General features: G+C 40.1%; 3 protein-coding genes across 4 annotated transcripts in view; all 3 read right to left on the reverse strand.

Moving 5' to 3' along the window:
* The window catches only part of LOC127876664 (transcriptional regulator ATRX-like), a 41916-nt gene extending 37167 nt beyond the window's left edge, over positions 1-4749 (reverse strand). For both annotated transcript variants that reach the window (XM_052422024.1, XM_052422023.1), the window contains exons 1-5: positions 4630-4749; positions 3781-3875; positions 3256-3357; positions 2798-2910; positions 2149-2332 (exon numbers count right to left, since the gene is read on the reverse strand). In XM_052422024.1, the coding sequence (XP_052277984.1) occupies positions 2149-2332; positions 2798-2910; positions 3256-3357; positions 3781-3874 (493 nt within the window). In that variant the 5' untranslated portion in view covers position 3875; positions 4630-4749. The remainder of the gene's footprint in view (positions 1-2148; positions 2333-2797; positions 2911-3255; positions 3358-3780; positions 3876-4629) is intronic.
* A 2169-nt stretch (positions 4750-6918) lies between these two features.
* LOC127878762 (uncharacterized) lies at positions 6919-9769 on the reverse strand. Its single transcript, XM_052425290.1, has 4 exons — positions 9669-9769; positions 9140-9465; positions 8047-9062; positions 6919-7749 (listed from the first exon to the last, which is right to left on the reverse strand). Exons 1-4 carry the CDS (start codon positions 9767-9769, stop codon positions 6919-6921), a joined length of 2274 nt encoding a protein of 757 aa, XP_052281250.1.
* A 164-nt stretch (positions 9770-9933) lies between these two features.
* Positions 9934-11478, reverse strand: LOC127878763 (uncharacterized). Its single transcript, XM_052425291.1, has one exon. The coding sequence runs from the start codon at positions 11476-11478 to the stop codon at positions 9934-9936; it is 1545 nt and encodes a 514-aa protein (XP_052281251.1).
* Positions 11479-20949: the final 9471 nt, after the last annotated feature.

Below are 20949 nucleotides of genomic sequence, written 5' to 3' on the forward strand. Positions count from 1 at the left end.
TTTTTAGGTCATTTAGAAAAAATAAGAATTATTTTCCAAAACTTAGCAGTAACGTTAAGAATAAAATTTTAAAATGTTAAGAATTCTTTTTGAAAATCTGGTAGTAATTAAAGAATTTCACAAAACCTTATCTGGAGCTCTGGGTTGGGGTCATGTTGGTAAACAAGTATGCAAAATATGAAAGCAATATGTCAAGGGACACAGGAAATATTTGGGGTAGTACGCAAACTATAACATAGATTTATCAATAATATGCATATTCTAAGTATAAAAAAGGCAATAATTCTGTCAAAATGCTTGATACAGTTGTCTGCTCTTCTTTGTAGGTTGGGGTCATGATGGTAAACAAGTATGCAAAATATGAAAGCAATATGTCAAGGGACACAGGAAATATTTGGGGTAGGACGCAAACTTTAACATAGATTTATCAATAATATGCATATTCTAAGTATAAAAGGGGCCATAATTTTGTCAAAATGCTAGATAGAGTTTTCTGCTCTTGTTTATAGGTTGGGGTAATGTTGGTAAACAAGTATGCAAAATATGAAAGCAATATGTCAAGGGAAAATGAAAATAATTGGGGTAGTACGAAAACTTAAACATTTGCACGCTAACGCTATCGGAAACGCCAAGGTGAGTAGGATAGCTCCACTATATATATTTCATATATAATAGTTGAGCTAAAAAGGCGATGTTGTTTAAGCTGTTTACGAAAGACAACACACCCACCAAAATATGTTGCCATGAGCAGTATGTGAGCTTAAAATGGCTAACTCTTCTCTCAGGGGACACATGCATATACGGGAGATTACCGGGTTTAAGTGATGTTAGTTGAAACTTACTTCCAAGATGGCGTTGTTTTTGGGGTTTTTTCGTGAAGGAGTAATGGATATTTTGAAAATAGTTCACCCAGTGAGCCATTGTATTTATATTTATTTTACATTCATTTGCCCTTTTGGCTCTACAGTGTTTGTGTTTTTCTCAGTTTTTTGTTTCAAGATCGTAGACATTGGGATAAAAAAGGTATTGAAGGAATTTTAGAGGAAGTGGGTCGCTACCCTCATAAGGGGGAATTTTCGCGGCGTTTTCCTTTTTGGGGGATTTTTTTACTTACTTATTACATTTGTACATGTTTGCACTATATTGATTTCTTTTTTCATAATTTAGTATGTTTGACAAAATTAAATTGAAATAGAATTGAGATATAATAATCATGAGACACATCTTTCTATAAAAAAAAAATCAGGGGGAATTTTTCCCCCTAAAAGGATAAAAAAGTATACTTTTCAGGTGGGGGCCTACGGCAATTCGGCCGCAGATTTGATAGATTGAGGGCCCTGCGTCCACAAATCTGTTGTCAATTTTCATGAGGTTCGAGAAATTGGATGTAAAAAATATCATGATAATATCCACTACTCCTTCACAAAAAACACAAAACAATGCCCCATTAGCGGGAATTTTCACGCCCTTCCCTTTTCAGTTTTTTTTGTGTGTAACTTACTATCTTATTACTACATTTGTACATGTTTGCACTATATTCTTTGCTTTTATATATTTAAGTAAACTTGACACTCAAAAAAGACCATATTAAAACAATGAATTATCAAGTGTATGTCATTATAATAATGAGGTAAAACTTATGTTGCTCCAGCAGTATTTCTCTCCTATTTTATACACATACATGGTCCTTTATTTTGACACAGTGAATCATATGCATTTTGCAAGTTCAACATGTTCAATTTCCATTGTGAGACTAGCCATCACAGTTATCTGATGACATGCCTGTGTGTCTGTTTGGTTTTTATAATGCAAATCATTAATATTTGCTATTGCTGTTTGTTAGAAGAGAAAATAAGCAAATGTGTGCATCGTTTTTCATGAAGCTGTTTCTGTATTAATTTGCAAGATGAGACAATTTATCAACCGGAAACGTGTTACGGCGTTCCTGTAGATGTTAAAATCATGCAGGTGTGCAAATTGTCTTTTTATTTTTCTAGGGGGGATTGTACACACACACACACAAATAGAAGTAAAGGGATACTTTTTTATGGGGGAAGCATCCAATATTCAACCACCCTGCCCCACAATTATTCAGAGCCACAAAGGCCACCCTCCAAGTGCACTTAAAAATGTGACAACTTCACTCACTGTCCTCCTCCATAAGTGCTGCCTCACTGCGACCAAGGTTGCGCTTGATGCACACCTGGCAGAAGCAGTGGTTGCAGTAGTCGCAGCCATACAGCCTACCCCCGTCCCCGCACCATCGACACTGCTCATCAATGCCGTCTGAATCACGGCTGAAAGGTCCGCTCTTAAGGTACTTGTAACATTTCTGTGACAAAAGACAGTATAACAAGTAAACATTTCTTATTTTAAATCTCAATTATTAAACTGATGTATATTTAGCGTACTCTGGGCAAAGAGATGATATTAATGTTGTGGCCTTATTTTTTTTTATTGATTGTTATTTAAGTTTGAAAGCTATTTAATTTTGACTATTTTCAATGTGTAAAATCTGATACTGTTTGGTCTTCCTAGCATGGAACTGTCGTGTCTGTCTAGCATGAAAAAGTTGTTTCTGCTTAGCATAAAACTGTTGTCATCCAATTATGAAACTGTTGTTATTTCCTAAAATGAAAGTAGTGTCTGCTTACCAATCAACTTCTTGATAACAAAAGTTTAATTTTCAATCTTAAAATTTATAAATATCTTTATGTACCTTTCTAAGTAAATTGAGCATCAATTTTCCAACTACCCTTCAGAGTTTTAACATATTCCAATGAAGGCAAAAACTCACTTTACAAGTAGCCACTTTGAGCCAGGGGTGTTTCCTCAAAGCACCTGGATTCATCACGTTGATTTGCTTGCCACATGAGCAACACAGAACACGCTCTATCAACTTCCTCATGTCTGAAAACATTATCAAGTACCATAACAAATTATACATGTTTTACACAAACCATTTACAAAGGACCGATGCATTTGTAATTGAAATGAAAAACACTTCATTCCTCTACACAAGAGCGATTTCTATACCAACATTAAATACCAGAAATTCTGACAATATGTTTACCATTGCATTTTTTTAATTCTTTTTTCCACCTAGAACTTCCACAGAAAAAAATTCAGAGATCTAGAGATTTGATAGATGAATTACCTTCCACAGAAAAAAAATCAGAGATCTAGAGATTTGATAGATGAATTACCTTCCACAGAAAAAAGTTCAGAGATCTAGAGATTTGATAGATGAATTACCATCAGGCATCTGTAAGACAGATTTGTTTAGGCTCATGTCCCCTCCATTTGATTTTCTAGACCTTTGTTTCTTGACCTGCTCAACCACTTCCTCATCGGAATCTGAAAACATGGGAGATACTAAATTCAATAACCCATTTAAAAATGGGCTGCGCTGTGTTTAATGTGTTTAATACATATGCATTAAGTGAAGTCCAAGATTAGCCTGTGCAGTTCCCACAGGCCTATCAGGGACTACACTTTCCACTTACACAGGATTTTCCCCCAAAAAGAGACTTCCTTCAAATGAAAAATAATACAAAAGCAGAAAGTTATGTTATTGATTACCCTGCGCAGGCTAATCTGATGCCACTTTATGAACATGCTTTTAACCACTTTTTCTCAGAGCGAGGTTTGTATTCTTTTACATGTAAAAAATGCTATAGATTACCAGTTTTTTTATCAAGCATATATGCCTTGTAAAAACATATTAATTAATACATTAGTTCTAAATCTTTTCGTTATGTAAGTCTAAAGACCCTTTACCATTGTCATTTGATTCATTTTCTGTGACACTTGCAGATGGTGTCTCTGACTTGGATTTCTGGCCATTGTCAACTCGTCTGCTTCTACTGGCCATTCTGCGGTGGAAAAACTTAATTATCTTAGCAACTTTCCTGTGCAATTTTGATTTTATTGTTATGTAAATGACAATGATACATGTATGACAGTTACAGTTCTGAACAATTGTCTCAGTATGCAAAACATGCAGTTGTCTTATTCTCAGAATAGCATGCTCATCTTGATTATTTAGTATAAAAGGTATCAAGCGCAAAACATTTTTCTAGAAGTGCTCAATATCTTTGCTTTGTTCTACTTAAGCGGATTTGTCCATTTTACATAGGAGGGTGGCCTCAAAAAAGTGAAGAGAAAAGTTGTAATCAGATACCATAATAATTGTACAACTTACTTCCTGTTAGTATTTTGATGATGACTGTACTAAAAAATAAAGTTGTAAATCGATGCGTATTGCTACTGCGTTACGATTCATCAGTATATCACTGTCCCCATTCATGAGACAGACCCTGACACCCCCTAAAATTTACAATGGTATCTTCCATTTTATGTGATCATTCTTGTCATTTCATAGAACAATTTACTTATTTGTATTATAATCACATATGACAGATACACTATTGACACCTTTCACCCACGTGTTTTCTCCACTCCTGTTTGTTTACAATTTGTAAAATGGAACAACCCGCGAAAGTCGTACCCGGCATTGTTAATATAAATTTGAAACAAAAAGATGAGATCTCCGATGTGTCGTGCCGAGGAGCTAAATCAAAAATGTCATTATATTCTTTAAATTTTGAGACATATCCTTCTTGTTACCTGAGATATTATGAATTTTCCGAAATATTACATCTGATTGCCCCACATTCTCTAAAATGGCGCTCTGTTTTTCGTCCGTGACGTTGTTATCACGTGACAGACACCGTTTAATTTGCATAATTTATTATGCGTAGTCTGGTCCCTCAGATATAAATATTACTATCATATTTTGATATTTATAACAAAAATATCTTTTTAAACAGATATCCGACGTATATCCTGACTTTAAAAAGAAGGTAAAATGTAGGAAAATGACGTGCCTATGGTATTAAATAAAAAACTGCAGTGATTTTTTTTCGGGTAATAGTCGCATACACCGCAAGAAATGTGTACATAATATGAAGAGCACGTATATGTAGGTTTATTAAATATATACAATAGTCATACAGTCGATGAGTATACATGATCAAAACATAGCAACATATATAAAGGCATGACATATGATCAGTATTGAATTTCATAAGTTGTTAAATAAAGTATAAATACATGAAAAAGTCTAGGACATTAATTATTTTTGTATTACAACATAAACAATCTATATAACAATTAATGCTTTCATGATAACATAAAACACAACAAAAACGAATCTACAAGAGAGCGAGAAGTCAAGTTTGAGTAATGAATTATATATATACAATTAATCATAATAATATGAATACAGGTTTCTTTGACTAAATGCTTTATGCACATACAATATTAATGCTAAGGCTCATTGGGTCATTGTCGACTTGAAATGGCTTGAAGTCACCCTGGGGTGACTAGATGCCGATTCATGTCACCCTGGGTTGACTTTAAACCGATTTTAGTCACCCGGTCGGCTTGAAGTCACCCCCGGCTGACATGAATCGGCTTGAAGTCACCCTCGGGTGACTTCAAGCCATTTCAGGTCGACAATGACCCAATGCGCTATATTATATGCTCATTGGGTCATTGTCATCAGGAAATGGATTGAAGTCACCCGGGGGTTACTAGAAGCCGATTCATGTCAACCTGGGGTGACTTCAAGCCGATTCTAGTCACCCGGTCGGCTTGAAGTTACCCCAGGGTGACATGACTAGGCTTGAAGTCGCCCTAGGGTGACAAGAATCGGCTTCTAGTCATCCCCGGGCGATTTCAAGCCATGGCATTTCAGGTCGACAATGATCCAATGAGCATAGATAAGTTTCTGTTGGTACTTGTATTATCCGACTGCATTAATTCAATAAATTTTATAATGTTTGGTTGTTTCCAGTAATATTTATTCATATACAATTTCCTAATATCATCATCATATAAGGATCATTCTAATAAAAAATGATATTCATCCTCAAGAACATTGCAATGTTGACATTTTTTATCTTGAAAAGGTATGGCTTCAGGTTTATGCCATCTGCCTGATTCGATTTCTAGTCTATGGGATGAAACCCTTACTCTTGACGAAACAACATAATGGTGTTCGTAGATACAAATTTTACTACGTGAGATCGCATCATATGTGTCCCACATGGTTTATTATGGATTTGTTGTAAAATACAGATAAACTGCTTTCCACTAATGTCGTCAGCTAGGTACCACTTGTCATTGCTTGTTTCGCCCTTTTAAACCTAGGACAAGCTCTAAGTGGCTGGCGGCAGTGTTGATCAGACACTACCCATTAGTGGATGGCTTTCAGCTACTGGCGTTCCTCCTTAGCCACAGCCAGCTGGAGCTTCTTTCTGCTGCCTGTAATACTTTCTTAATGGCCAGCTTTCTCGCCTGTCCCACTATTACCATATCCTGGAACATCTTTCCCAGCGATGGTGCAGGAAACCCTCTGCATCCCACTTCAATCGGGTAGTTCCATGCTCTCCACCCGGCCTCTCTACATTCCTGGACGAGATCTTCGTACTTGGCCTTCTTTCTCTCATGTGCCCGAGTACATCTTTCTTCCCACGGTACAGTCAGCTCTACCAGAATGATCTTCTTTGTCTTTTCGGAGACCATCACAATGTCTGGACGTAGGGTAGTGTGGACAATGTCTGGAAACTGCAGCTGTTTTCTAAGATCTGCCGGTAGTTCCCAGTCATTTGTGCCGTCTAGGATACTCGGATGCCCTCCTTTTGTACCCTTCATTACTGTCCCTGCTGGTACAAAGTTGATGTGCTTTGCCCCTGCATGTACTCGCGCCTTCTTCTTGTGTCTCTCAAGTGTATCAGCTACCTCTCGGAGTACCTGTCTCCAGCGATATCTACCCTGGGCAAGTGCTTCCTTACACGAGGACAAGATGTGGTCCAGGGTAGCTCTTCCTCCACATAGGGTGCATTCTGCTGTCTAAATCAGCCCCCATCTCTGGAGATTCGCCGGTGTTGGCAAGTCATCATAAACTGCCCGGATCAGGAACTGCAGTTGAAGAAACTGGTACTTCCAGATATCTGTCCATGACAGTTTCCTCCCTGTTGTCTGCCACTTTGTCCAGCTTCCCTGGCTCCCCATCTGGACTGCTTTCACCTTTCTTGTCTCTTCTTCTTCCTTTCGGATTTCGCTCTGAACAAGTTCTCTTCTTCGGACTGTTGTGGCTGAACTCCACGGTTGTCTAGTGTTCAAGCCGAGTCCCTGTCTACCTTGACAACTTGTTCCCACTATGTCTTGATGTCTCAGTCGACTCTCTGCCTGCTCAACTGCATTGGATGCTGACCATCTTCTTCCAGTTCTGACCTCTATCCCTGCATTTCTGATGCTCATGTCACTAGAGTCTCGTAGGGTCAACACGAGCCTTGCCTTACTAACTTTGTACTCCTCTACGATTGATGAAAGAGGGTGCTGCAACATTCCGGTTCTGTTGTAGAGTCCAATACTTGTCATACTTGATGGAAGTCCGAACCATCGTCTGAGGCTCTTGTTTATCATGCTTTCCAAGCTGTCAACCGTCGATGTTGGGATCTCATATAACATTAGTGGCCACAGAAGACGGGGCAGGAGGCCATGCTGAAAAAGCCATGCCTTGAACTTCCCTGGTAGGCCCGTTCCCTCTATCTTTGCGAGCCCATTCCTCAGTTGCTGCCTGATGCGCTCTGTGTTATTTCTGCTATCACCCAGTGTGGTGTCAAACCATTTACCCAAGCACTTGACGGGGTTGTCAATAAGTGATGGGATATCCTCGCCCTGTACCCTGAGTGTTATCTTCTGTCAGACTTTGCCTCTTCTCAAGATAAGAAATCTTGACTTCCTTGGTTTGAAGGCCATTCTAGCCCATGACACAACATCTTCAAGGGCTGATAGGATCCATCGAGCTTGTATTTGGGACTCTGTTGTGATAGTCAGATCATCCATTAATCCCCTCTGTGGTGGAAGTCTGATATCTGTCTGGGTCTTCGGTCCCCTTGACTCCCTGTCTCCTGCTTTGATGATGAGATTCATAGCGGCAATGAACAGTACTACTGACACTGTGCAGCCAGTTACAATCCCCTTCTGAAGCTGTATCCAGGATGTTGTAAAGTTCTTTGTTGTGAAGCGCATGTTGATGTTTCTGTAGTAGCTTCTGACAATGCTCTGAATATGTTCTGGTACATGGTGGTGTTTCAGAGCAAACTCTATTACCTGGTGGGGTACTGTGCCATACGCATTTGCTAGATCCAGCCATACAACTGTGAGATCTGTCTTGTTAATCTTAGCTTCCCTGATTAACTGGCTAATAGCGCATGTGTGTTCAATGCAGCCAGAGAATCCTGGAACACCTCCCTTCTGTGCTGATGTGTCAATGTACCCATTACTGGTCATGAATGTTGTAAGACGCCTGGCAACCACTGACATGAAGATCTTGCCCTCCACATTCAACAATGATATTGTCCGGAACTTTCCAATATCCTTGGAAACCTCCTCCTTTGGGACGAAGATGCCTTCTGCTCGCTGCCACACCACAGGTACATCTCCTTTACGCCAGACCCCCTTCAATAGTTTCCACAACCGTCTCAGCAGTTTTGGGCATGACTTGTACACCTTGTAAGGTATTCCATTTGGGCCTGGTGCTGACTTGGATCTAGCCTTCTTGATTATATCTTGGACCTCTTTGAGGGTTGGTTCTCCCTCAGTAAATGCAACAATGGGCATGGGCACTGGGGCTATGCGTTCATGTCCCTCCATCTGCATATGTCTCGCCTGATCAGAGATCGTGTTCTTCAGATGCTCTTCAACCTCCTCTTTAGAACCATTTAGCTGTCCCGCTTTCTTCTCTTCAAGGGTTTCCTTGCTTAAACCATAGGGATAGGAAAGAAATCGTGATCTTTGTCTGGCCTTCTCCCTTCTGGCTTTTCGTATCCTTTCCGATTTCCTCAGGTCTTGAAGTCTGCGTCTGGTGTGGTCTCGTAGTTTTTGTAGACCCATTTTCTCTAGCTCTGATGCCTGTCTGTACTGGTTCCCCAAGTTGCGAAGGTCCTTCCTCAACTTCTCTATTTTTATCTGCCGTCTGTTCTTGGCGGCTGTAGTCTGCCTCCTTTCCGATGGTGTCACCCCAAATCTTTCCTTCCCGACTAAATATATATCAATCTACACATACTCCTCAGTTTCCTCTCTACCGTTCCAAGTAACACCTGTTCCACGATGCCATCTACATCCTCGTCAAACTCCTTCCACTGTTTGTCGTTCATGGCTGGCCATTTGATGCGCTCTAGTCTGTCGTCTGTACGACTGCCCTGGCTACCAAGATCATGTTCTGTTCTTGTAGGCTCATCCACCTGTTCCACCTCAGATTCATGGAGATCATCAGCACTGTGGTGTTCTTCCTGGCTGTGGTCCTCCTGTGTCTCACAAGACAAGTCTGTGCACTGTCTCTGCTCCGGATCAGGCTGACAACCCTTCTTAGACCGATGGATCTTGAGACCCCTGGCATTTTTATAGATTTTCCCGCAAACACACTGAGCCGTTTCTGTATAGGCCTCACCTGTCAATGTCCGTTGTACTAGCCGTGTCGATTCCGTTGTGTCCGTCCTATTGGATCTCTCTTCCACCCCCACCCCCCTCTCGGAAGACCCTGGGGGTATCTTCCTTTGTGTCTTGTTGTAGCTGTTCTGTGGTTAACTCCTTACGGAGTCATCATCTTGGGGTGCCGGCCCTTGATGCCCAATTCCAGTCTCTCCTGGATGTCCACTGTCTCTCCAGTTGTCACCAATCTATTCCTGGTAGTCATTCAGTCTTTCCTGGAAGTCACTTATTCCTCAGAAGTCATGCTGTAAAATACAGATAAACTGCTTTCCACTAATGTCGTCAGCTAGGTACCACTTGTCATTGCTTGTTTCGCCCTTTTAAACCTAGGACAAGCTCTAAGTGGCGGGCGGCAGTGTTGATCAGACACTACCCATTAGTGGATGGCTTCCAGCTACTGGCGTTCCTCCTTAGCCACAGCCAGCTAGAGCTTCTTTCTGCTGCCTGTAATACTTTCTTAATGGCCAGCTTTCTCGCCTGTCCCACTATTCCCATATCCTGGAACATCTTTCCCAGCGATGGTGCAGGAAACCCTCTGCATCCCACTTCAATCGGGTAGTTCCATGCTCTCCACCCGGCCTCTCTACATTCCTGGACGAGATCTTCGTACTTGGCCTTCTTTCTCTCATGTGCCTGAGTACATCTTTCTTCCCACGGTACAGTCAGCTCTACCAGAATGATCTTCTTTGTCTTCTCGGAGACCATCACAATGTCTGGACGTAGGGTAGTGTGGACAATGTCTGGAAACTGCAGCTGTTTTCTAAGATCTGCCGGTAGTTCCCAGTAATTTGTGCCGTCTAGGATACTCGGATGTCCTCCTTTTGTACCCTTCATTACTGTCCCTGCTGGTACAAAGTTGATGTGCTTTGCCCCTGCATGTACTCGCGCCTTCTTCTTGTGTCTCTCAAGTGTATCAGCTACCTCTCGGAGTACCTGGTCATGTCTCCAGCGATATCTACCCTGGGCAAGTGCTTCCTTACACGAGGACAAGATGTGGTCCAGGGTAGCTCTTCCTCCACATAGGGTGCATTCTGCTGTCTCAATCAGCCCCCATCTCTGGAGATTCGCCGGTGTTGGCAAGTCATCATAAACTGCCCGGATCTGGAACTGCAGTTGAAAAAACTGGTAAATCCAGATATCTGTCCATGACAGTTTCCTCCCTGTTGTCTGCCACTTTGTCCAGCTTCCCTGGCTCCCCATCTGGACTGCTTTCACCTTTCTTGTCTCTTCTTCTTCCTTTCGGATTTCGCTCTGAACAAGTTCTCTTCTTTGGACTGTTGTGGCTGAACTCCACGGTTGTCTAGTGTTCAAGCCGAGTCCCTGTCTACCTTGACAACTTGTTCCCACTATGTCTTGATGTCTCAGTCGACCCTCTGCCTGCTCAACTACATTGGATGCTGACCATCTTCTTCCAGTTCTGACCTCTATCCCTGCATTTCTGATGCTCATGTCACTAGAGTCTCGTAGGGTCAACACGAGCCTTGCCTTACTAACTTTGTACTCCTCTACGATTGATGAAAGAGGGAGCTGCAACATTAGTGGCCACAGAAGACGGGGCAGGAGGCCATGCTGAAAAAGCCATGCCTTGAACTTCCCTGGTAGGCTCGTTCCCTCTATCTTTGCAAGCCCATTCCTCAGTTGCTGCCTGATGCGCTCTGTGTTATTTCTGCTATCACCCAGTGTGGTGTCAAACCATTTACCCAAGCACTTGACGGGGTTGTCAATAAGTGATGGGATATCCTCGCCCTGTACCCTGAGTGTTATCTTCTGCCAGACTTTGCCTCTTCTCAAGATAAGAAATCTTGACTTCCTTGGTTTGAAGGCCATTCTAGCCCATGACACAACATCTTCAAGGGCTGATAGGATCCATCGAGCTTGTATTAGGGACTCTGTTGTGATAGTCAGATCATCCATTAATCCCCTCTGTGGTGGAAGTCTGATATCTGTCTGGGTCTTCGGTCACCTTGACTCCCTGTCTCCTGCTTTGATGATGAGATTCATAGCGGCAATGAACAGTACTACTGACACTGTGCAGCCGGTTACAATCCCCTTCTGAAGCTGTATCCAGGATGTTGTAAAGTTCTTTGTTGTGAAGCGCATGTTGATGTTTCTGTAGTAGCTTCTGACAATGCTCTGAATATGTTCTGGTACATGGTGGTGTTTCAGAGCAAAAATCTATTACCTGGTGGGGTACCGTGCCATATGCATTTGCTAGATCCAGCCATACAACTGTGAGATCTGTCTTGTTGATCTTAGCTTCCCTGATAAACTGGCTAATAGCGCATGTGTGTTCAATGCAGCCAGAGAATCCTGGAACACCTCCCTTCTGTGCTGATGTGTCAATGTACCCATTACTGGTCATGAATGTTGTAAGACGCCTGGCAACCACTGACATGAAGATCTTGCCCTCCACATTCAACAATGATATTGTCCGGAACTGTCCAATATCCTTGGAAACCTCCTCCTTTGGGACGAAGATGCCTTCTGCTCGCTGCGCACTTTAATTCTTTGTCATCGAAACCTATGTTACGTTGGTATTTGATTAAAACGCAATTTTCTTTCCAAACATTCAAGTAACACTGTTACATCCGCGCAATGCGAAAATTGCTCGTATGGAATATGCACTTGCACAGCCTGGTCATGGGCTACGCTTTTCGCTATAAAAAGCTCGCAAGGTTTCGTGTATCTCCAGAGTAGCATTTTCCTTATCTGCATATCATGAGATGACTGCGCGGATGCGCAGACTGGATTGAAGCTACGCTTGCAGCATATTGCATAAGACCCATTTTCGCATGTAGCGGGTATTTAAAAATCTCAGTGCTTCTTGTAAATGGTACATCAAACCACGATACTTTGCGATAGAAAATTGAAGTCACACTGTGTTATTCATAACAAACCGGCAAATATCGGTAACCTATTCCAGCTTGCATACGTAACACAAGTGGGCTAGATAATTAAACAATTTTCCTTCTATCATACACCCTTTACTATTTCGATAGTTTCTTCTCACAATACAAGACAAATGGCATTTACCGATAGATTTTCATTCATTTCTTTCCATACAAATCGTGTAATTTAATATATTGAAAGCAATACTGTGTTATCAACATAATGCGATTAACACTAGTACATTCCGTCTCCCCCCTGACGATTTACTGGCCCCACTTTAACTCTTAAAGTCTTTGAGATGGAATTCATCTGTATTGCGTAATTGTAAGTTGGCCAAAATGTGTCCGCATATCTCTTCAACTCACAATGTTAAATCTATACTTTAAAGACGCGGTGATGTTGCCCATGTTCTGGTGATTATTCGCATTGAGTAAAATCAGCTTATGTAATAAATGAAGTGTATTTATTCGGTTCTGCTGCCGTTATGTAAAAGGTCGTTGAAAAGCTGGTTAAACAGCTACGCCGAAAAATAGGGCTGTATTGCCCCTATAACTCCGCCAAGGACGAGAAGGACATTTTAATAGACTGTCAACCATCATACAAATAGACCAAAGAGAAACCTTATCATTCTGATGGGTGACTTCAACGCCAAGATCGGCAGTGACAACAGAGGATATGACGAGATCATGGGAAAGCAAGGGTTAGGCGAGATGAATGACAACAGGTAGAGATTCGCCGACCTTTGCGCCACAAGTAACCTGGTCATCGGTGGAATTGTTTCCCATCACAGAAGGATACACAAGGCAACTTGTGTGTCACCAGACCTGTCAACGGAGAACCAGATGGACCACCTGTGCATCGCAAGGAAGTTTTATCGCTCTCTTCAGGATGTACGAGTCAAGCGTGAAGCAACCGTGGCTTCGAACCATCATCTCCTTGTCGCCCGATTGAAACTGAAGCTTAAGAAGAGTTGGACAGGGGGCCCAGCCAACGCCAACGTTTCAATACTGCTACACTGAAAGACACCTGGAAGCAAGGAGATTTCAGGGTCACTCTCTCTAACAAGTTCCAGGTCCTAGAAGAGCTGCTGGAAGAAGAGACGATAGAGCAGAAGTGGCAGAACGTGAAAGAAGCAGTCTTTTCAATATGCCAAGAAGTACTGGGCTCCAAGTCCTAACCCCACAAGGAGTGGATATCAGCAGAGACGCTTCAGAAAGTTGCGGAAAGACGAGAAAAGAAAGCAAGTGTCAATAACAGCAGAACACGAGCCGCAACACAAGAGAGTACACCGAAGCAAATAGGAGCGTCAAGAAAAGTATTAGAGCAGATAAGCGGAACTACCTAGAGTCGCTTACAACAGAGGCGGAAGAGGCAGCCTATCAGAACAGAACTAAAGATCTGTACTCCATCACCAAGAGATTCGCAGAAAAGTTTGCCAAGCCAGAGAGGCCAGTAAGGGACACAGATGGAGTTGTAATAAAACAAATAACAGATGACGAAGAGCAGGAGAAGAGGTGGATTGAGCACTGCCAGGAACTACTCAACAGGCCAGCTCCTGCGAACCCAACGGAGATTCCGCCAGCTATAAGCGATCTGCCAATCAGGTACTGCAATCCCACAAAAGAAGAGATCAGCAGCGCCATTAAGCAATTAAACAACGGCAAATCTGCAGGACCTGACAGCATACCTGCAGAAGCGCTTAAGCGCTTGACACCAGTGTGGAGCTACTAACCCGCTCTTCAGCAAGATATGGGAAGAAGAAATTCCATCAGAGTGGAAAGAGGATTGCCTCATCAAGCTTCTCAAGAAAGGCGACCTCAGTTCCTGCTCCAATTACCGAGGAATCAAACTGTTGTTCATCCCAGGAAAGGTGTTTAATCGCATCCTGCTGAACCGAATGAAAGCCGTAGAAGACTCGCATCTCCGTGACCGACAAGCAGGCTTTCGAAAGCAGAGATCGTGCACGGATCAGATTGCAACCTTGCGCATCATTCTGGAACAATCCCTGTAGTGGAATTCGCCGTTCTATGTCAACTTCATTTACTATGAAAAGGCGTTCGACAGCGTTGACCGAGAGTCCTTCTGGAGATGTCTGAGTCAACACGAATTGCCAGGAAAGATCACCAACATCATCAGGAAGTCTTATGAAGGAATGACCTGCATAATCGTTCATGGCAGACAGCTCACGGACGCATTTAAAGTGAGAACCGGATTGAGGCAAGGCTGCATATTCTCACCTTTCCTGTTTCTGCTGGCCATAGACTGGGTAATGAAGACATCGACAGAGCAGAAGCGGAATGGAATTCAGTGGACTCTCTGAAAATAGTTGGAAGACCTCGACTTTGCCGATGATCTGGCTCTCCTCTCCCACACCCAACAACAGATGCAGGAAAAGACAAACATGGTAGCGGACAACTCAGCTTGACTGGGCCTCACCATCAACAGAGGGAAGAGCAGGGTGTTCAGGACCATCGCATCCAACAACACACCTATTACAGTCCAAGGCGTGGCGCTGGAGGAGGAGGACAGTTTCGCCTATCTCGGCAGCATTCTGGACAACCAGGGAGGAACGGATGCAGATGTTAGAACCCGCATCGGTAAAGCACGAGCAGCCTTCCATCAGCTGGGGATCCAGCGAAATTGGCATCACCACCAGCCAGCGAAATTGGCATCACAGCACGATTAGGCTCTTCAATACCATCGTGAAGCCACTACTCCTCTATGAATCGGAGACCTGGAGAACCACTGTCACCACCATAAAGAAAATACAGGTCTTCATCAACACTTGCCTCAGGAAGATCCTCAAGATCTGCTGGCCAGACGAAATCTCCAACGAAGAATTTTGGAGAACAAAGCAGCAGCCAGTTGAAGAAGACATCCTTCAGAGACGTTGGCGGTGGATAGGTTACACCCTTCGCAAGCCTGCATCCAATACGACAAGGCAATCTCTCACATGGAAACCCCAAGGAAAAGGGAAGAGAGGGCGGCCTAGAAACACCTGGCGCCGGGACTTGAATGCGGATGCTAAGCAGATGTGCCAAACAAGGGGGCAGCTGGAGATTCTGGCCCAGAACCGAGACGCCTGGAGGAAGCTGGTTGGCGGCCAGATGGGGCCACAGGCAATGATGAGATTAAGATGATTGCCCCTATAACAAGTTTCTCAATATTGCAAGAAGCGCTTCGTGCACACATCAACATTTAAAATTTAAAATTAAATTTTAGAAGTCCATTATCAGCGTAATTAAATTTGTACAGCTTGATTTGTTGCTCTCAAAATGTATTGCTTTTAAAATGGGATTTAAACGTACCGGTACATACCAAAAAGATCACCAATAATATCGGACCGGCTTATCTAACGTAACAATTTAAATATAATGCATAACTTTTTGGATGCATGATACCTTTACATTTTTTTGGTAAAATTACATTAGTAGTTAGAATCTGGGGCATGCAGTCATGATAAATAATTCAATCAGTCGGCAATCACGTCAGACTTTCGCTTGCATGGCGTTTATTCAGGCGCTTTAGGTGCCTAAAAAGAAAAATATGTATGTTTATAAGTATAATTTTAATAGCAGACAGCTTTAAAATACGCATTGACACATTCCAAACACCTAAACTAAAATTTAGAATAGAATTTATTCTAGCTAGGTCTTTGCACACTCCAACGAAGTTCGAAACAGTAATACGGGCAAAAGCCCGCGAAGCGGGCGTTGACCGTTCATACATATGGAAATTTAGACCATAAAATTACATAAGAATACCATATAGGGATGCGTCTCAAAAAAATTGCCACGCGACATATATTTTCGCGATGCTATTTATGACCTTGAACAAATCAAAAACACTTTGACATATGCTAAATCACATAAAATACATACTTCAGGAAAAATTATATCAATGACATCATATTTGTGTAGCGAATTGCACTAAATATGCTCGCATTATTTGTTTTTCTTCGCAACCGTTCCAGAATTAAGTCATTACTCAATTATCTCCCCTGAATACTCATCTTCAGCCGAAGACTGGTTCACTACATATAGTGACAGTCTTTACCAAACACAATTTAGGTGAACATAACCCGTCTTTAATATATTGCCGAATCTCAGATTTCTGTCGAATTTATTTGCTTTGATCTTTTCGATATCTTATTGTTATTATTTTCCTGACAAATCACAAACGCTTGTTAAAAAAATTATTTGTTTTAAACATTATAGTTGGCATCTCTATTCTTCCAGTATTCTCGCGGTATTTCAATAACGACAACCTACTGTTTATTTGTCAGAATTTGTGACGCATTTTCCATTCGCTCTCAGAAAGAAGTTTTACGTCTGATCATGAGCAATATTCTGGTAAGTTGTCGTTGTTATCCACCAGAAACACATTTATTCACAAAATTTAAAGATATTCCGATCTAACTTTTTTGTCTTTTAGCTTTAATTTTTAACCTATTTACACCTCGTCTGCTCGCACTTTGCCGGTATCCCGAAAGGTTACATATCACTATGATTAGTTTAGGCCTAAAACCACAAAATCCGATACCGTTGGATTTTCGTACCACAATCTTACGTAAAAAATCTTCCAGATTCGAAATCCACAAAAAACAAGACATTTATAAATGGTCTGCATTATTGATCAAATTTTAAGATATTTGTTGGTTTTCCGTTTTAAAAAGCTATTCTGCGAAGGCAAGAGTTTGGCATCATACAAGCCATTCTAACTAGGAAAACTGACAGTTTTGGATTTCAGAAATCAACAAAGGAGGGATTCCTGAACTATCAAAATTTCCAAGCTATACACACAGTTATTATCTGTGGTGATCTTTATTGGTTCTGTTGGTTTACTTGGATAGAACATGTGTGAACTTTTATAGAACTTTGAAAAGTCTATATATGTCTATCTATAAACAAAAATCAGCTATGGTATAATAAGATCAGATGTGCAAACAATGTCAAAGGGTTGTTAAATTAACAATTTGAAGGCAATTATGCTGAAAAAATATGAAAGTTCCCATGCAAATTTTGTCTGTATATCGACAAGTGTCTGACAATAAATGTCAAACTAGTAATACAAAACTTACCACAAGTATGTAAAAGCACTATGTACCTGTGATCATTTTTGGTAAGATAGTGTAATTCTAAACAGTAGCAAATAGCTTGTTTAGTAAATGCATTATGCAATTAATATAATTTCCGTTCTATCGTGTAATTAATAAATTGGTTGTTACTTGTTAATTTATGATAAATGTTTTATGACTAGTACAAAACCAGCAATGTTAATTGTGTAAAAGGTAATACAATAACACCACTTTGTAATTTCATATACTAGTACGTAAATATTCTTGTACTGTAGGTTGATGACAGTGTTTTAGTACTACTTATTTTGTAACTATTATTTTATGTGCAAATAAAGGATGTGAAGTGTTTTGTATCTCCACACAATACCACATACCAATTTATATATGTACTGTGTTATGTGTTATTTTAATGTTTAAATTAAAAAATATGGATGATATAACATGATGCATTCTAGTATTTGCATTCAAATTGTAACTATACAGCTAAGTGTATGCAGTTTAGATTGTGATTTTAGAATTGCTACAAAATGGCTAGTTTTTTGTGGCGACAAAATTTAAACTTTTCAACAATAGTTTGCGAAAGAAAATTAGAAACCTGCAAGATACCTGTATTTATTAAATGTTTTAATTGCGAAACAAGTATGTTGTTATGCTGTTTCACATAATTATACATTGATAATAAATAAGAAGACAATTAGTGGTGTTAAATAACGTTTCCCAACAGTAGAAATCATTCTTCTGATGAAGTCAGTGATATACAGACGAAAGCTCCAGGTATGGCTTTCAATACGTAGTGTGTGTTATTTGACAGTCTAAAACTTATTGGATTAAAAAACAATCCTGTCAAATTTGTCAATCAAAATTGATTTGACACATCACATGATTTTGATTATGTTAAATCAGTGAACTGTATGCTAAATGCATAAAGCTGTCAAGTTGAATTGAGACATTTGATGAAACAAACTGTTTCCTGGGTAGGACCAGTACTTAGTGTCTATATGATGTACCATGACGTCGAAAGTCTACAAGACCTACTAGGTAGAACGAGAAATGTACTTCGACGTACAATTTTCACCGACCCTTAAGTGTTAGCCAATCAGAAGACACCTTACATCTGTTGCTTTTAGAGATATTTGACATTGAACATTATTATTATTATTATTTATACCGAATTATGCGACTATCGACCGCTTACTCATAGATATTGTGCGTATTTATTAAACATTATTATTATAATTATTATAATTTATACCAAATTATGCGACTGTCGACCGCTAACTCATAGATATTGTGCTTATTTATTGACCTGGCGTGGCGGAATTAACCTCTGACTTATGCAAGTTATGGTTATCACAAAATACGACCAACGGGGAGGTTATTATATATTATTTATCCCGTTAATGCTTGGTTACCGTTGGGAATTTCCTACACAGTAATGCGCTGGACGGTCGTGATACTCCGCTCCGCATGATCAATAAATACTCACAATATGCTGAATAATTTTAATTTTAAAAAGGTAACAATTGAATCTTCTTCAAATTTGTATATAATCTATGTCAATGTATTAAATATTTGAAACTTCTAAACTTCTACGTGTTTTTTTTTGCCATTCTGATATTTTTATTCATTTTGTACTCAATTAAAAAATAGATTTTAAACATTTATTATAAATAAATCTGAGAAAAAGCGGCTCAAGAGATTAGTGTTTTGATTGGCTGTTCAGAAAATGTGTACGTCGAAGTACAAACATGTATGTCAAAGTACAAATTGTACTTTGACGTACAAATATATACTTCGAAGTGTATTTTATATTTATGTCGACGTACAATTATTGTACTTCGACGTACATTTCTCTTTTTACCTTGTAGGTCTTCTTGACTTTCAACCCAAATGGTACGCCATAGTATGTCTTTAGGGTTATCTAAAGAATGCTCCCACTTAAGGGATCAATACAGAGACCTCCCAGTGACTAAGCCAGTTAGCAGACACCCCATCCACTATACCACAGACACCGAACCAGCAATAAATTCCTGTGTCTAGCAAACAAAAAAATATATAAGATGCTAGATCTTTAAGCTTGGAACATGTAACTCGTTTTAAGATTGATTGTTTGGATGCATTACTTAATTATTGCAACAATTTTAATATTTTGAACACAATCATGTCCATATATTTATTGACAAGAAATATCTTTAAAAAATCAATTACGGGGTGTTGCGCCAGATTTCGTGGCTTATTTTTTTCTTTATGTGATATTATTACTCAGGTATCTATATTTACAGAATAGAAAAACACAAGAAACACGAAAATAAACGAGTGCATATAGGTCAGCCGGCAATACTCGAATCTTATTTAATTGCATAATTATAGTATAGTGAATTATTGTGCTCATGCTTAATAAACTGGTCTAAATGGATAAATATTTCTAATTAATTTTATCAAAATTGGTCCTTATCATGCAAATGTTGAAAACATATTAAAAATCGATGTTTGACATACCACAATAATATCGCCGAATATTTTTATTTAGTATCTTTCTGATCAAAACAGACTTCAAGTGCACAAAGTTTACGAGACGGCGTTTATATAAAGATTTCTGCAACTGACCGCAAACTGACCTTGATACCTTGCGGATTGGAATGCAATGCATTAAAGTTAGGTAACAATTCTGCTGCTGAAACGACGGCTTGTTTACGCCAACTGTACACGACCAAGGCAACAGCTGTGCCTAAAATATTGATATATCGACAAAGCTACTAAACGAACTATTTACTCCATCAGACAAAAATAGCATAGATTCCAATTTTTTTCGTTCAATGAAAAGATCGCAACCCCTTCTGAGAACTCCGGTGATGAACTGTATATAAACTCTGACTTTCACACACTGGCCGCGAATTGACCCGAAACCTCGCGGGTTGAAATGCAATGCAAGTAAGTACTAAATATGAGAATATAGCCTTTAGTATAAACGCTTTTGCGCTGGCAATTCTCTGAAAATAAAAGGTGAACACACAAACTGTATTTATGTCGAAAATTGATTGTAAAACGGTTCTATCTATTGAGCCTTTTCATTAGAGATAAAATTGTTTCATGCAGTAAAACAGTGTTACAAAGACTCGGATATGTTTCCAATGTTCTGGTGTTATACCTAAATCAGCCAATGGAATAAATGAAGTGTATTCATTCGTACCTAGCCGCTGGAAATTTTATTTTCAAGAATATTATTGGACACTTACAAAGGTCAAGTCAGGGTGAAAAGCTGGCTTAATACAGCTTACGCCAAAAAGTACATGGTTATCAAAAAAACTTTAAAAGCTTTGCCCGTAAATTAGGTAGCACCTATAATCATATTAATTTCACCCATGTGCCCATCACATTGATCTATTAATTTATTAGCAAATCAAGAAACCAGACTAAAC

Source organism: Dreissena polymorpha, chromosome 4 (assembly GCF_020536995.1).
Source record: "Dreissena polymorpha isolate Duluth1 chromosome 4, UMN_Dpol_1.0, whole genome shotgun sequence".
NCBI classification, from domain to species: Eukaryota; Metazoa; Mollusca; class Bivalvia; order Myida; family Dreissenidae; genus Dreissena; species Dreissena polymorpha.

Excerpts from the sequence above, each read along its gene's own strand:
- LOC127878762 (XM_052425290.1), bottom strand. The coding sequence starts at position 9,769 with ATGACTACCAGGAATAGATTGGTGACAACTGGAGAGACAGTGGACATC. Across the intron at positions 9,063-9,139 it reads GGTAGAGAGGAAACTGAGGA|CCGCCAAGAACAGACGGCAG; the intron begins GTATGTGTAGAT and ends GGCAGACTACAG. Across the intron at positions 7,750-8,046 it reads TACAGCTTCAGAAGGGGATT|GGCGAGGATATCCCATCACT; the intron begins GTAACTGGCTGC and ends CTCAGGGTACAG.
- LOC127878763 (XM_052425291.1), bottom strand. The coding sequence starts at position 11,478 with ATGGATGATCTGACTATCACAACAGAGTCCCTAATACAAGCTCGATGG.